The sequence below is a fragment of the Pleurodeles waltl genome, chromosome 5 (assembly GCF_031143425.1).
Source record: "Pleurodeles waltl isolate 20211129_DDA chromosome 5, aPleWal1.hap1.20221129, whole genome shotgun sequence".
In the NCBI taxonomy this organism is placed as follows: Eukaryota; Metazoa; Chordata; class Amphibia; order Caudata; family Salamandridae; genus Pleurodeles; species Pleurodeles waltl.
In genome coordinates this window covers 1,799,249,948-1,799,266,030 of record NC_090444.1, presented here as the reverse complement: position 1 = coordinate 1,799,266,030, position 16,083 = coordinate 1,799,249,948, and the positions used below count along the sequence as shown (strand labels likewise).

The window sequence follows — 16,083 nt, the reverse complement described above, 5'->3', positions numbered from 1 at the left end:
TGATGACTGATGCTTTCGAACCCCATCACAGTTGTCGCTATATTTGCTGATGTTAAATACTTTTTTCTGTTTGCAATTACTTTGGTTAAGTATGTCAGTGAGTTGCAAACACTGAACATTATCCCACCGTTCAGATGCTTCTTCCTGGACAACTAATCCTCACAGCTACACAGAACCCCTGTATTTTGTGTATTCCTTAGCATATTTTGTGGCCAAAAAGGCACAATTTTTTACATGAAACCTCAGCCTTTATGCTATGTTTGAGTCAGGCTGAAATCTGCTTGTTGCAAAAATACCGCTGAGTATGCGCTGGTGGTGAATGCTGTGTCACATTCAATGACATTGCAGTGTCTCCAGCAACACAGGGCTTCAGAATAAGAAAATGTCTGGTGGTACGGAGTGCAGACTGCAGAATGAAAGCTCTGCGCTCTCTGGCATCAGATGGCTTATGTTCCCTTCAGTCCAAAGGGCAGCAGAAGAACTGGGAATATAAGGGGAACATAGGAGTTTGGGGGTTAGTGCACAGAAGGGGCTCTGTCCATTTTCAAGGCAGGCTACAAATGAGATGAAAACCTCTGCTGCCTCATGGGCTTCTGCTCACCCTCCTTTGATTGGCTCAGTGGCAGCACAGTGCCAATAAAGAGAACTAGTCTAATTTCTTTAAATTCCAGCTTTTGCTGGCATTATTTTTCCACAGAAATACCCATTTTCTGATATTTTGTTGTTGCAAGTCGCAAAGTCACTAAAGCAGCTTCCATCCACAAACTGGTGACCATTTTTCATCTGTGGGCATTGACTACAATTACCACCTTTTATCATCCGCCCCATTGCATCGAAGAGGAGGAGCGATTATACTGTCTGGACTCCAGACAGATGGTCAGCTTGTAAGTAGACCACACTAAAAGAGAGGTCAGGTCTTTTGACAAGCACTTAACAGAGTATACAAGCAGCTTGAAGGAGAGGGCGATTCAGGAGAGGACTTTGTCCCCCTGGACTAGGGAGAAAACGTTCACCTCATCTTTGGTTAGTGGTATTCCTGTGGTTAAGATTTGCTTAGCATTATTGTTTGTACTTCAAAATGGAATTGGATAGCCATTTTGCATGTTCAGTCCTTCAGGATTCTTTCATCTGCCCTTCCTTCAGATCGACCACCTAAGGGAAGGTTACTGTTTGGCAATCTATTCAAAAGTTGAGGAATTTGCAGTAGAATTTTCCATTAGAAGAAAAAGTTACTTACCTTCGGTAGTGATCTTTCAGATGGATACTTCGAGTGACATTTAATTTCTTTCTTTCCAGGTGCCCAAACCACGGCCAGAGCTACCTTACCTACTAAAGGAAATGATGGTACGTACATACGCTCTGTCACTTGGGTCATCTTATTTCATCCAGATGCTCTGACAAGGCAAGTATAGACATCTAGAAGCCCTAAAGAGTGTAGGAGAAATAAAGCTTTTGCCCAATTTGCACCCAGACTTGGAAACTATGAGTTTACTGAAAAACCTCCTTCTTTTCTAAGTCAAATCAGGAATTAGCTCAATACCCACATTCCTGTCCATCTCTCAGCTTTCTCTGTCCCACTCTCTCTGCTGTGACATGCTACTGGCCCATCTGTGCCCAGTCAACCTCCTTTTCCCACTACAAATCCCAGAATGTAATCCTACCAACCCATTCACCCAACGCAATGGTCGGGGCTATTCACGAAGGTAACTTACTCCTGTGAGTAAGTTACAGGTGTAAGTTTACTCTTAAACTTTTGAGTAACTTTACTACTTTTGTCTAGTCACCATTTACAAGTGTATTTTTTATAATATTTTATTGCTTTTGAATTATTAGCAAAACATGAACAACAAAGGAGGGCACCACCCTTCCGTATCAATGCACCAACAATTGACAACCACACCTCGCTAATCTCATGCATACATACACATTTAAAGTATCCCCTTTTCATTTCTCATATATGTGTCATAACCACCCCTTCCCAATCATACATGTATACTCCACTACAATACATTCTTGTACAGTTCGTTTTTTTACATGTGTTCTAACTCAGGTTTGCAGATGGTCTGTTGTTTGCTAGATCGGATAGTTTTGTTAACATTTCAGCCCAGTCAGCTACATCCTCTCTGTTTCTCATCCCTTCTATTGTTCTTCAAATGCTGCTCATCAGCTACAGTCCATCCAGTTAAATCCTTCTTACATGCCTCATGCTTAGGGACTTCTGGATTTAGCTAGAACTGTACCACCACTGCCATTTGAATTCTCATCATAAGTTCTGTGTGGTAGTAAATATGCCTAGTAAGTATTGTTTCACAGATTTTTCGGGGTGACCACCCGTCATCCACTGCAGACTACTCACAACGTCCTCCCAGAATTCTCCCACTTCTGAGCATTCCCACGCTGTGTGTACGAGTGCTGGCCAGAGCCTTGCTTCTGGTCATGGCTGCATTTTTTGCCTCGGTTCTAACTCGTTTGTTCAATTGAGATAGGTCATGTGAAGATAGTGGAACTGAATTACCTTGAATCATGCATTTGGGAAGATAGTTTTCACTTGGTCACACTCTTTTGTCCACTCAGTGTCTGACGACTGTTCTTGGCATGTGTATGTCCACCTTTCCCTCTCACACTCCATGTGTTTCCCTACTGTCCGATTCCAGGGATGTGTATAGGTTAATACCCAACATCTACAGCCAGCCAGGAATAGCAGCATAGTCATTATCTTGACTGAGGAGGGTAAAAAGCAGTCTATTTTTCCTTAGCTGTCTGGGCGACACAATTGCTGAAAAAACTGGCCTGGACCAAGATCAAATGTCTTCTTCACTTGATCGTAATTTGACAAATTGCTTATTTAGGTAAAGGTCTCTCACCTTGCTATCTGCACACTGTCATTGTGCCATTTATTTATTTAACTGTAATTCCCCTTTTCCATACTCTGTGAGTACAAAAAAAACGCAGCACTACCCTCTGATAAGCCTGACTGCTCCCACACTACCATAAAATAGAGCATTAGTCCTGTCGACTTTTGCCTCTGCAAGCCATCTGGAGATCCACTGAAATCTCTGCGCGGTATACTCCGTTTTAGTACACAATATAGAGAGCCAGCTTCCTACAGTCCCCAAAAATATGTGCCAGTGTCCCCCACTGGCAACCACCAGTTCAAATTAAACACTGTAGGCTTCCCATTCTGCAACTCTGATTTGTGTTGTGCTGCGGTTAATCTCAAATAAATGTGAAGTAAAGTCTCATACTTGGGAGACAGATGGGGGATACAACAGTGTGGAGTGGTCAGAAAGGAACCTGTTTAAGTATGTGACCACACCAGCCTTCTCAAAGAAGTCTGTTTATAAGTGTAAAGTTACTCAAACGTACACACTTACATCTCTCCACCCCCTGAAACGGGGGGAGCCAAATTTACAAGTTTAAGTTACCAACGCCACATAAGGAGCAGTATAGAAATAGCTTTTTGTATTTTTTAATAGATCATAAACATTTTACTTTAGGTGAGATTTTTTTAAAATCTTTCAAAATAATGTTAATTTAATTTAGTATATTTAAATGTATTAAATATTTATTTCACTATCAAGTTAATTGTGCTATGGTGTTTTTCTACATTTGAAAGAAATATATGAACATATTTCTTTTCTATTTTTTGAAAGCCTATTTCACTTTTTAAATTTTCTTTATACCTTATAGGGATATCTGTGCCATGTTTTTGTAACATTAAATTAAATTTATTTACATGTTTAACTAGTTTAATTTAATTTAACATTATTTCCTCTGAGGTTCTATCCTAAGTCCATACCTCCATTATGGTCTATGGGAAAGATGTTAAAGTACTAGTTATTGACCATATGTGGTACTGAACTTACCCAAACTCGGGGCTGAAGTACATTTATTGCCGTTTTGCTTCCTTTTTGGCTATGGTAACTTTAGAAGTGCTGTGTGTGGCTAGAAATGGCCTTACTCTTTTATGGGAGAGTGGAAGACTCTCCCTAAGTCTCTCTAAACACCTACTTACTCCTCCCTAAACCCTATCCATTTAGCAGTAAGTAAAACCCTTTTTCCAGTCACTCCCCGGCCCCTCCCACATTTCAACTAAGTAGTAAACATACATGTGTGAGGATCTCCTCAGAGAAAAGATAGGAGGTGGAGATTTACGCTTGAAAGGTTTGTGAATTGCATTATGTAGTAATTAATTAGGTACTACTGTAGTACTACTATTTTACGTGCTGCAAAATAGTTTGTGAATCATTCCCTATATGCTGTATGTATCTTCATTAAATAGAGTAACCTTATCCACAACATAATGTTTAACGTTGAATGAGTAACTACTGTGTGCTGGAAGCAGGAGATCCCTGATGTCTCCAGTAGGCTTCAGGTTCTCCAGAGGCGGGCCTGTGGAGTCCAGTGCATCTGAAATAGTGCGATTCCAAGTCTGTCACAAGCATATGAATACAAATGCATCTATACTGTTTGTGGTCATTAATGTGTGGCTCTGTCCTCATGGTGGGGGCTGCTCCAAATCGTGCCCAAGAGAGAGTCTCAACTTCTGAGGGGACGATCTCATAAGATTAAATGACCGTGGCCAAAGAGTAATTGTTAATCCACCAGGCCCATCCATACTGGTGCAACATTGTATTTTAAAAAATGCAGAAAAGCGGTCAGTAGAATCCAGACAAGAGAGTTGAATGCACCAGTGTAGTTCAGTTGTGAAATGATCCACAAACCTCTTGGAAAATTATCACATGTAGGGGGAGTGCAGCCAGGTGACAAGATGCAGCAGAAATGATTAACGCCCAGGAAATGGTGACATTACTATCCACATATGGTCATAATCGTGTCAGTGCACGCTAATGCACCAGGTATAACCCAGGGGGCACAACTGTCTCTGCTGCAGGAGCACAAGGTATCTCACCTAGTTTAGAAGGTTCAGAGAGGGCAGTTTAAAGCACACCAAAGCGTGCAGGTTTTATCAATGTCTAACACCTCTGGCATGGACTGCTACTAGTTGGCTACAAAGGGATTCTCATCACCTCTACAGTGGTCGAAGCCTCTCAAGCCCCCAGTTATTACACCAGGCCTCCATGAAAGTGCAGATCTTCTTGCAGCATAACAGCTCTGCAGTGTATTACACACACCTCACTGGCTCAACTAATAGCTCATTTTGTCTTTGAGAAAATCTCCAGTGGGAGAAGAGGAACATGCCTGTGTCCGGCGGGCAACAGCCTGCAGCCGAGTACAGACCTCGCCCGTACATGCTCGACAGCACATTTCCCTTTGCACACCCCTGAGTTAATCCTCTGGACCCACATCTCCTCAGTTTCTCCGAAGGATTCTCCACCTGTTGGATAGGCAGGGTGCGATCAAGGGAGGCCCTCTTCACTCAGCCACCAAGCAGTTCAGAGTACCATGTCCTCTGCTACCAGACCGCCTGTGATGCACGAACAGGTCCACCACTAAGTGGAGGAGGATTAATGATCCATTGAAAGCCACAAACACAGGATCTTGAAGGATATTTCACCCGATGGGCCAGAACTTAGAGTTAAACCATGTATAACATCTGCCTAGAATGGCAACACCTGTGCACAGCTCTGCTTTTAGTTTCCATGGCCTGTGCGACATTTCATGTCTATTTTGTTTTACAGAGGCCCGAAGAACGCATGCAGGCACAACTGTTGATGGTATGTACATATGCTTTTTCAGGTGGGTTTCTTAGTTCCTTTTTACAGCCTTGACCACAAGCATTGGAATAGCAAAAAGATCATTTAACGCCCCTCAAAGGTGAGTCATTTTAGCTTTGCCAGTGCTTGTAACTTTTACTTCAGTTTGCCATGGCCTAGGTGACGTTTAATTTCTTCTTTCCAGGTGCCCAAAGCAAGGATGCGGCTACCATTGTTGATGTGAAAGATGATGGTATGTAAATATGCTCTTTGACCAGGTTTTTTTTTAATGTCCTGTTTATTTCCTCCATCTATTTTCACAAGTATCAAAATCCAGATATCATGTCACAGAGAGAGGCAAAGTACACAAGCTTTTGCTATGTCAGTGCTCAGGTTCTGAAACGAATTCTCTTTGATTCTAATGTAAGACTTTCCTGTTCCCTCACACAAATCAGGAATTGGCTCAAGGCCCACCTCCTTACACCATATGCTGCTCTTCTCTGCTGTCTCTTAGCCTTCTTCTGAGCCAAGGTATCGACTCATCTCCAGACAATAAACCACCTTTCTCCAGATTCAATCTTAAACTATCCCACAAAAAGACCCCAATTCCAATCAGTGAAGTGATAGCTGAATCTTCACAACTTGGCCTGGAGGCCACCATACCTCGCATTTCTACTGCATGTTGAATGTAAAGGGAGTTTCCCTGAGTTATGCTCATTGCTCAGCTACTTTGACCTATATCTACTTTTGAGAATTGCTCTTCATTATTCTCATTTGCTGACTCTACAGCAACTTCTACGTCATATTTGGTTATATTCTGTTATCGTGTTTTATACACAATAGGGTCTTTTCAGACCTAGTGGTTTATGTTCTAATCTAATTCTCCATTTGGAGCACTCCCTATAATAAACATATATATTGCCTTCATACTTTTCACAAGGCTAAGAATTCACAATTTGTTGCGTATTCTCTAGAAAAATCCCCTGCAGGCAGGGGCGGTAGACTTTTACTTTGGCTCCTAAAGTCTAAAACAAAAGGCACCCCTGTTCAGGGGAGAACAGAAAGCACCCTCAGCACAAAAAGATGACAAATTGCCATCAGAGAAAAACCTGCACACCTCCAAGGAGCCTGTTGATAATGTTTTCAAGAAGATTGACAAAAAGCCACCAGAGACAGCATTCCTAGACATTGCCAGATTGCGTGCAGAAAAGCCTCCTGATGATAAACATATGTCTGCACCAGCAAAAGGAAAGGTTTCAGTTCCTGTATCCAACATTGACAATGCCCCCATCGATAAAACAGTCAAAAGCACTGCTGTAGAATAAGACGGCTGTAACCCCAGGGGAAAAAAGACTACAAGCACATCAGTGTTTTCTCCTGTGAAAATCTGTGATGACCTTGCTGACGAATGTGCCACCATTGACACGGAACTTATTGACCGCATCAACTACTACCTCATTGATGAAGAATCTCTTTGATATTTCCTACAAAAACTGAATTGCCTACTATGCCAGAATTGACGGAGGGTGTTCCTGTAAAGAAGTAAATGAAAAGGTGGAAAACAAAACCATTTTACCAGAGCTAACTTACCAAGAAGAGTCTCTCCTTTACCGCCTCAGAGACTGACGATGGTGATCCTTTTGGACCTGCCCACAACCCAACGCATTGTAAGGCACAATGTCAAGACTCGGACGAAGACTATTATGAAGGTGCCACACTGCGAATCACCTCTGAAACCTGGGAAGAGGGTGGACTGTTCCATGTTGCTTATCAACATCTTGCTAATCACTAAGATGACAACAAGTGGCAATATGGCTGTGACCCTTACGAAGAGTAACAGTGGACGCGTACGCAGCCCATGACCCAAGTGTCTAACTCCTTAGTAAAAGACATACAACATATGCCTAAGGAGGCTTGTCCTTCATCGGTGCGATAAACAGATGTTGTCTAACGTTGCTCTTTTCAGGATAAGCTGACTGAAGCTTAGACAATAACACAGGAGGCAGAGTGGGCCTCTCCAGCAGTTACTTCCTCTGCGATGGATGGGTCCACAACATGGTTCAGGCAACCAGTGGGAGGAGCTGCGTTTCAACGCCAAGGAATTTCATGTACACCTGATGTTTAGTGTAGAATTCTAGATATGTCCTTTGGTGGGGAATTACTGTTTGGCAAGCTTATTGACGAGGCACTGCAGTGAAGCATGGATACTGTTAGGCTGCTGGGAGTTTCGCAAAAGAAGTGGCAGCAGCCCTTTTGTGGTAATAAAGCACACAGTGTCAAGCTCCACTACAGTCCTCTCGAGAGTCCTACCTGCAGCACCAGCAACATAGGACTCGGCCAACAAAGTCCTTCCAAAAGAGCACCGTGCCGTAAGGGGGAGCTCATTCAGAGTTCAGTGTTGAAAGCAAGATGTAAGAAGTTCATCTAGTGCAAAATGACTCTGATTTTAATCATTTCTGAAGGAACAATGGTCCCTTGCATGTAAAGTAAAAAGAAGGTTAAGCATAGAAATACAATGAGGTCTATGTCTGATACCCATATGTTCGGTTTGATACAGTTATTATGTCAAAATAAGAAACAATGCAGTGGGTGAACCAACCACAAGAACAGGGCATACATTTTTTTTTTCTCTCGGTCATCTCCCATGTGACAGATGGTAAGGTCACAAAGTGCAGGTACCCATACTCATATATCCAAATAAACCAAGCAATTTGAGTCCAGATACTATAGTCAAAGACGTTTCGATCCCTTAACCAAATATTAGCATCATTATCGGGAAATAAGAATTTATGCCTGAGATTCAATTGGGGGCCACTGCATATGTAACCATTGCTAAAAGGGCGCCAAAATGTGGTTCATCAAACTGTCATACAGCGTAGGAAAACAAGCTGAGGCACATTGAAAATCTCAAAAGAGGCTCCAAATGGTCGATACTGATAACACATAAGGAGTAATTTGAGGCAACAGGCATAAGCACATATATCTACATCAATATGGAACATCCATACAAGTAATGCAGAGACCAATGCGATTAGGGGAGAATTTCATGCCACCTGATTTCACCAGGTGTCATACCTGTGTACTACAGACCTGTGGCTTCGGGTGATCCGTGCTACTGATTTTAATTAAGCACCGGCCTCCCTCCAATCCCCCGAAAACAGGAAAATATAGGTTCTAGTAGCAGTCCTGGTCACCATCACAGGGAAGGTCTTTACATCAGAAAAACTGATGTAAAAAAACACAGTCCTAGAAGACAGCTACAGTACAAAAAATTTACCTCTCTGTGCACCTATTCAAACCCTTTCTGGGAATGATATCCTGCATAGTCTGTTGACTACACATAAAATACTTTCAGGAAGAGCTTGATGGCCAAAGGATATAAAATACTGGTTTGTTCAGTGGTAAAGTGAAAGGCATGTGCAAGTGAAAAAATGATTGTCATGTTGTACTCAAAGGGAGAATACAGCACTAGGTTTAGCTTTTTTTTAACAGGAAACAGCTCATTTTGTGATGACATTGGAGCAATCCATTTAGGCATGTTTCACATAAAGTGCTGGAGTTAAGAGCTCTGAATCTAGGTTCTTCAGTTTTCTATGGATGGACAGTAAGGCCATGATCTTTTACATTAACAAACTAGGAGTTGCAAGGTCATATCTTTTATCAGCAGAAGCACAAGGCTAGAGGAACTGGGTGATTCCTCACCTGGTCCTACTCTCAGCAGAATTCTCACTAGGAGTGGACATTTTTTGCTCAAACTCACTCAACAGATTTGCCGGGGAATGCCAAGAATGAGAACTGAATCCGAAACAACTAGGAAAAGTGTTTCAACACTGTGGGAAGCTGAACCTAGATCTCTTCACAGCCTGCGTGAACTGAACATGCCAGTATTGTGTTAGCAGGCATGCACTACCAGGCTTGTGGAGGGAATGCATTTTCAGTAGCATGGTCCGGGACCTTTGCTTATGGATTTCTGTTGTTTCCTCTTGTCCCGAGAGTGCTCAGTAAGATCAGGATAAAGCCTAGTTGAATTATGATAGTCCCAGTGTAGCCCAAATTAACTTCCTGTCAGGATCTTTTGTTGATTGGAACACATTTTCGGATGCTAATTCCCAAACCTTCATGCTAAGGGAGAAATGTGATTGCAATTACAGGACCTGTTCAGGTGGGCAGTGGGGCAAGTATGCGCTTCTAGGCTTCAAAATTGGGTGCTTAGGTCTTACTCTCTGAAGTCCTGCAGTCTGTTATTGTTATGGCTATGCAAACTGGGCCAAGTACAACCTCTTCAACTCTTGACTCAAACTGTTAGCAATGGTGAGCAGTCATAGGCTTCTCGGTGGGGCAGTGCGGGGGTGCTCGAGCTCTGGACCGAACGATCACAAAGTAGCACAAACACTAAGATCTGATTACTGCTCCTTGTAGTACATTTTGGGGTACTACAAAACGTACTACAAAATGCAGTTCACAAACTGTGTGCTGAGTTTCATGACTGCACTCCTTATTTTGTGTGCAGAGAGAGAACTCCACACACATAAGTATATGGAGTGTGTCATCGTAAAACTCTTCATGTAGTTTGTAAATTTCTAGAAAGTAGTAAACTTAGTAACAAGCATACATTTACCTTTGTGAATCAGGTCCAACCCAGTGCTGCACTTTCAAGAAAGAAAAGCACTTTAAAGCACACTAAAAGTGAGTAGGACACAATAAACGCAAAGTACAATAAGTGTAATTTAGTGTCTTGGGTGCCGAAATCAGTCTGTGCCTCAATCTGCTATCTCCCCAAAACCCCCACCCCTGCTTCTGATCTATCAATTTGCCATCTGGTGTTTAAAGCAATAATGTGATTATGGCTTAGATTGAGATCACCCAACTCTATTTTATTGTGCTGTCTCACACAGTTTGATGACAGTTCATCCTTAGTTTTGGTTACTCAGTCCTTATCACCCCTGGTGAACTTACGTCCTGATTTAAATGTTGGCAGTAACGGTCCCACTGTCGGTTTCTGACTGAAAACCCGCCCGCCGCCTTGGTGGCCTGCCCACCAGATATAAATGTTGGCAGTCTCATAGGCAAAAGCTTGCATTAGTCCCGCCGTCTCCTCCAAGAAACTCCACCCGCCTCGACTGCACCACAGAATATAGTGGCTGCCGTCGGGACTCCACCCACCTTTACTACTGTGCAGCTTTGGATGTGCCTTACCGCCAAGCCACCTGTGGTGCTCTGACCTCCACAACAGCCACGGACGACATCAGAGCCCTGACCGACAAGGGAGAGACCGTGGCCCTCATACTCCTGGACCTCTCTGCAGCCTTCGACACGGTCTGCCACCGCACCCTGATACGCCGCCTCAGTAACGCCGGCATCAGAGGCAAGGCCCTGGAATGGATCATCTCCTTCCTCTCCGGAAGGACTCAGAGAGTCCGCCTGCCCCCCTTCAGATCCACAGCCACGGAGATCATCTGCGGCGTACCTCAAGGATCCTCCCTCAGCCCCACTCTCTTCAACGTCTACATGACCCCCCTGGCGAACATCGCACGCAAACACGGACTCAACCCTATATCATACGCCGACGACACCCAGCTCATCTTATCCCTCACTAACAACCCCACATCAGCCAGGACCAAACTACATAAAGGAATGAAGGAAGTGGCAAACTGGATGACAGACAGCCGTCTGAAACTGAACACAGACAAGACGGAGGTCCTCATCCTCGGCCCCACTCCCACCGCATGGGACGACTCCTGGTGGCCCCCCGCCCTAGGCAGCACTCCCCAACCCACCGACCACGCGCGCAACCTCGGCTTCATCCTGGACTCCTCCCTCACCATGACCAGACAGGTGAACTCGGTGACCTCGGCATGCTTCAACACCCTCCGCATGCTCCGCAAGATCTTCCGCTGGATCCCCACCGACACCAGGAAGACCGTCACCCCCCCCTCGTCACCAGCCGCTTGGACTACGGGAACACCCTGTACGCCGGCATCGCCACCAAGCTGCAGAGGAAACTCCAACGGATCCAGAACGCTGCCGCAAGACTCATCCTGGACATCCCTCGCCACCACCACATCTCCGGACACCTGAAAAAACTCCATTGGCTACCCGTCAACAAGCGGATCACCTTCCGACTACTCACCCACGCACACAAAGCCCTTCACAACCTTGGACCCAAACTCATCAACAACCGCGTCTCCTTCTACACCCCTCCGCGCACTCTGCGCTCCACCGGACAGGCCCTGGCAGCCGTACCCTGCATCCGCAAAGCCACCGCCGGAGGAAGATCCTTCTCTTTCCTGGCAGCAAAGACCTGGAACTCTCTGCCCAGCCACCTTCGCGCCATACCTGACCACCTCTCCTTCAGAAGGCAGCTCAAGACCTGGCTCTTCGAGCACTGATCCCCCCCCCCCCAGCGCCTTGAGACCCTTGATGGGTGAGTAGCGCGCTTTATAAATGCGATTGATTGATTGATTGATTGAGTTGGTGGATTGAGGGGTGGGGGGCTGGATGAGGTCAAAACTGAACTTTATCCCCTACTCCACTTCCGTTTTCAACTGGACAAGGCCTTCCGTCACGGAGAAAACACAACCTCCTGTCACTGGACTTGAAGGTAGGGAACCTGCATTGGCTGTGTATGTTGTGTGGTCACCGCATATGAGCTCAGGACCATTGCGGTCATATTTGGTGTTGGTATTTATTGCCAAATGAATGCTGGTACCACAGTGACAGTACAATCACACTTGTCAACTGTGTCCATGTGTGCAGATGCAAGAGGACCCCTACCTATGATGTTGTGCTTAGAGTTGTGTATGTGAGTTAGTACCTGTATGTATGTGTGTGTGTGTGTGTGTGTGTGTGCGATGCGATTGGCTGGTTGAGGTGGAGGGAGCTGGAGAGGTCGATATGCTTGTGCTTGACTGTGTTTGTGTATCTTAAGTGTGTAGTTGTGATGGATGTTGTGGTTGTCGTGTGTGGGTGCTTTGTCCTTGGTGTGTGTGCCTGTGGTCATGGATGTATGGCAATGTGTGGTTTCGGCCTGTACCTATTGTGTGGTGTTGGAATGGCTATGGATAATGGATAATGGTGTCTCTATGGTGTGTTGTGTAGGTGGACTCATGTGGCTGAGGTACAGTGGGTGTGTGTGACTTACCTCTGTTCCATAGCCACTGCCATTGTCCGATGTCCACTGAGTCCCGCGATGACCTCTTTCCCTCAGCCATCCGCTGGCATTACACTGCCTGCAGGACTTTAACATCTAAATATGGTCTGCAGGAACCCGCCAGCCTGACTGCTAGGAGGAGCACTCTAATGTGAGGGTCACCAGCTCCGCCGCAATACATATAAGTACAGAAGGCAGAACACCGTTGACTTGAATGTGTTTTCGTGTCCTCGTCAAGAACTAAATCAGGCCGTTAGTCTGGTTGAGCAGCAGCCTGGTTTCATCTCCTCATGTCGTCTTCCCGCTTCTGTGAAAGTGCATAAACCTGCAGCTCTGTTGGGATCTCTTCATGGACTGCACGGGCCCTCTTGGTAGACAGACACTTGGCGTGGCTGTTTCTGCTCACCTCCATCAGCTTGTATAATTCAGTCTCACAAGTAGGAACACCAGTCACTGCAGAAGTTTGGATCACTAATGGAATAGTTGGGTAGATGCTCAGAGATTGATGTCACCCATGCTTGGCCTGCTTTTCTTCTGTCAGTGCAGCCAGACACTAGCTAAACTTCCTCTGGACAAAAGGCGGCACACTTCCTACCTTCTTAGGGCAATGTGGCCTAGTTCAAGCTGTGCTTTTTATGGCACTACGCATGTGTACAAGCCGTGCTTTTTCTGGGCACTATGGATGAATGACAGCCAAGCTTCTGGACACTACAGCTAAGTACTAGTTTCACTGACTGTAGTCACAGCTCTGACTAGGCTTCTGTGATTTTTGGGTTGGTTCGACTTGGCACTCGTCAGGTAGTGCTGTTGGAGAGACTGTAACACTCTGGCACCAGATGGTTCTTTGCAGTCCTCCTCTTTGTTTTGGGTGCCCTCACCAGCACTGGGTTCATGTTGCACCTTGCTTCTCCTCGACAGTCACTGATTCTGCAAGGTTGGCAGACACTTTCCCTCTCTCAGGAGGCAGGCTATCATCCAGGTGCTTCAGGTCAGGTAATGAGCTCTTCCAGCAAGGGATAGACTCTACTGATATCCACTGACTTCTAGAAGCTGGCAGTCAGGCAGACTGCAGTTTTGTTTGCACAGCAGACCTCTGAGTACTTTACTGAGCACTCCATTTCTTGATCATAGAGAACTTGGAACTTGAAAAAACAAGTGGTTTGGTGGATTCACCCTTTTATACAGTGAAAGCAGACCGGCGATGCATATCCACTGTCTGCATGTAGAACCAGTTTGGGAGTGGTTCTCCTTTCGATTAGCCTTTCCAGGCTGCTATCCTGTCACAGCCTTTGCGTAGAGTGCCCTTGTCCATCATCAGCTAACTGAAAATGTGATCTGGGACAAAAGATTGAGCATCATCTAAGGGGTCTCTTTCACCTTCCATAACAGAGTCCGCAGTCCCACCTTTCACCTCTACCATCTACGAATAGCAGTGCTTCAGAAAGAACAATCAGAAGCTCCTTGATCAGAAAAAGGCCAAATTGAATTTCTAAACCAGCTTTTACTTCTCTTCCCTCACTTCAGTGTCTAGTTCTCCTCCTTTCAGCTTCAGGAATGTCAGTAATAAACGTCATGGTCAGGTAAAACAATGTCACCTCCATCATGTGTAAAAGGCCAGGCAAAGGGTATCCAGAATGGATCCTACAGGGCATCATTGCTCTAGTTCACTCAGACACACCATGCATGTACTAAGCAGGCTACATATACAAACTCACACAACATGCATTTGGGATGTCAGCACTCCGAGTCCGTTAAGTACACAGAAACAGAATTTTACACAAGTAGGCCAATGGAACTATGCTCCAGAGACTTTGGAAAAAACAAAGGTCTAGTCACAAATATGATTTCACCAAATAAGATGTGCAGCCACCCCTTCTCTATGTGCTAAACCTTCAAAGGGACAGAAGGTGTCTGTCATTAAGAGTGCACTTGTAGCACCCCTCATGTCACAGGACATGTCCAGGACCTCATGCGTGAAGTGACAAACCTATACCTTTGTGCACATGCTAGATTAGTGTGACGCTAGGGCCAAAGTCAAAACCTGCAGTAGGACACTCTGGACAGGGGAACACACCTGTACACCTTAGGAAAGTGCCCTTTCTGTCATGGTCACCCCCACTTTTTATTTGCCCTTGCTGTTGAGTTTTTTTGACTGAATGTGCACTGGGTTCCTGCTAACCAGGTCCCCAGTGCAAGTGCTCTTTCTCTATCACAAGATAAACTAATCTAACTGTGTACAATTGACACACACTTTAGCACCCCTGTAAGTCCCTAGTAAATGGTACACCTGGTACCTAGGACATGGGTGCTAAAGAGGGTCCCTAAGGGCTGCAAGCATGTATAATGCCAACCTAAGGGGTCCCCCTACAATTTGTATGCAGACTGCCATTGCAGCCTGGGTGACATCTTGCAAACCATGAGCGAAAACACGGCATGGCACACTCATTGTGTGCCACGTCCAAGTCACTGCATCTAATATATGTAAGTCACCCCTGCAGCAGGTCTTAGAGACATATGGCAGGGTGCATTATATTTGATGTGAGGAAATATCTGCATGAGTAGATAATCCTATGTGATGTCTAGTTCAATTACTAGATATTGTAATTGAACAGGGAAGCCATCTTAAGGTCTGTACTGGGCACTAGCCATTACAAGTTACCCAGCTACATTATGGCTTCATTGGTGTCAAACTACCTCATCATAATTAAGCCATACTGGTGCCAGTATTGGATTTAATATGACATGCACCCAGAGGGAACCTTAGAGGTGTCCCTTGAGAGCCTTGTAATCCTGCCACCACAGATGAGTTTCTGACCCCCAGGAGGTGAGAGCCCGCGCTCTCAGAGGCCAGTAACAATGCCTGCATGGAGGGAGGTGTTATCACCTCCTCCAACGGGATGGCTAGTGAACCTGCACAACAAGGCCAGGGACTTCAGAGTCCCTGCTGGACTTTGATATGCGACCCTGGCTTCTCCCGGACCCGGGGAAGGCCACCCCCTGCCCTGCAATCCATTTGGCACCAGGACAGGTGGGAAATTACCTTTGCAAGGAGCGGTGTTGTATTACCAGGCGAGTCACACCCTTAAGGTCGGCTGCCTTATGTGCTCCACGAAGGAAGTGTACCACCATTTTGTTTTTGGTGGAATTAGGAATTCTTGGACAGGGTTATACCCACTCCTCTCAGGAAGTGGACATATACTGGGTGTAGTCACCACAGGGTTAAGTAACTCATTGGCTACTACTCTACAATCCCCTTAATGCCCCTAAATTCATTAT

At 45.1% G+C, this 16,083-nt stretch overlaps 1 protein-coding gene across 2 annotated transcripts in view; it reads left to right on the top strand.

The window, feature by feature from the left end:
• The window catches only part of LOC138296807 (exportin-5-like), a 1,394,731-nt gene that overhangs the window by 915,946 nt on the left and 462,702 nt on the right, over positions 1-16,083 (top strand). For both annotated transcript variants that reach the window (XM_069236253.1, XM_069236252.1), the window contains exons 27-29: positions 1,297-1,344; positions 5,643-5,678; positions 5,863-5,910. In XM_069236253.1, the coding sequence (XP_069092354.1) occupies positions 1,297-1,344; positions 5,643-5,678; positions 5,863-5,910 (132 nt within the window). The remainder of the gene's footprint in view (positions 1-1,296; positions 1,345-5,642; positions 5,679-5,862; positions 5,911-16,083) is intronic.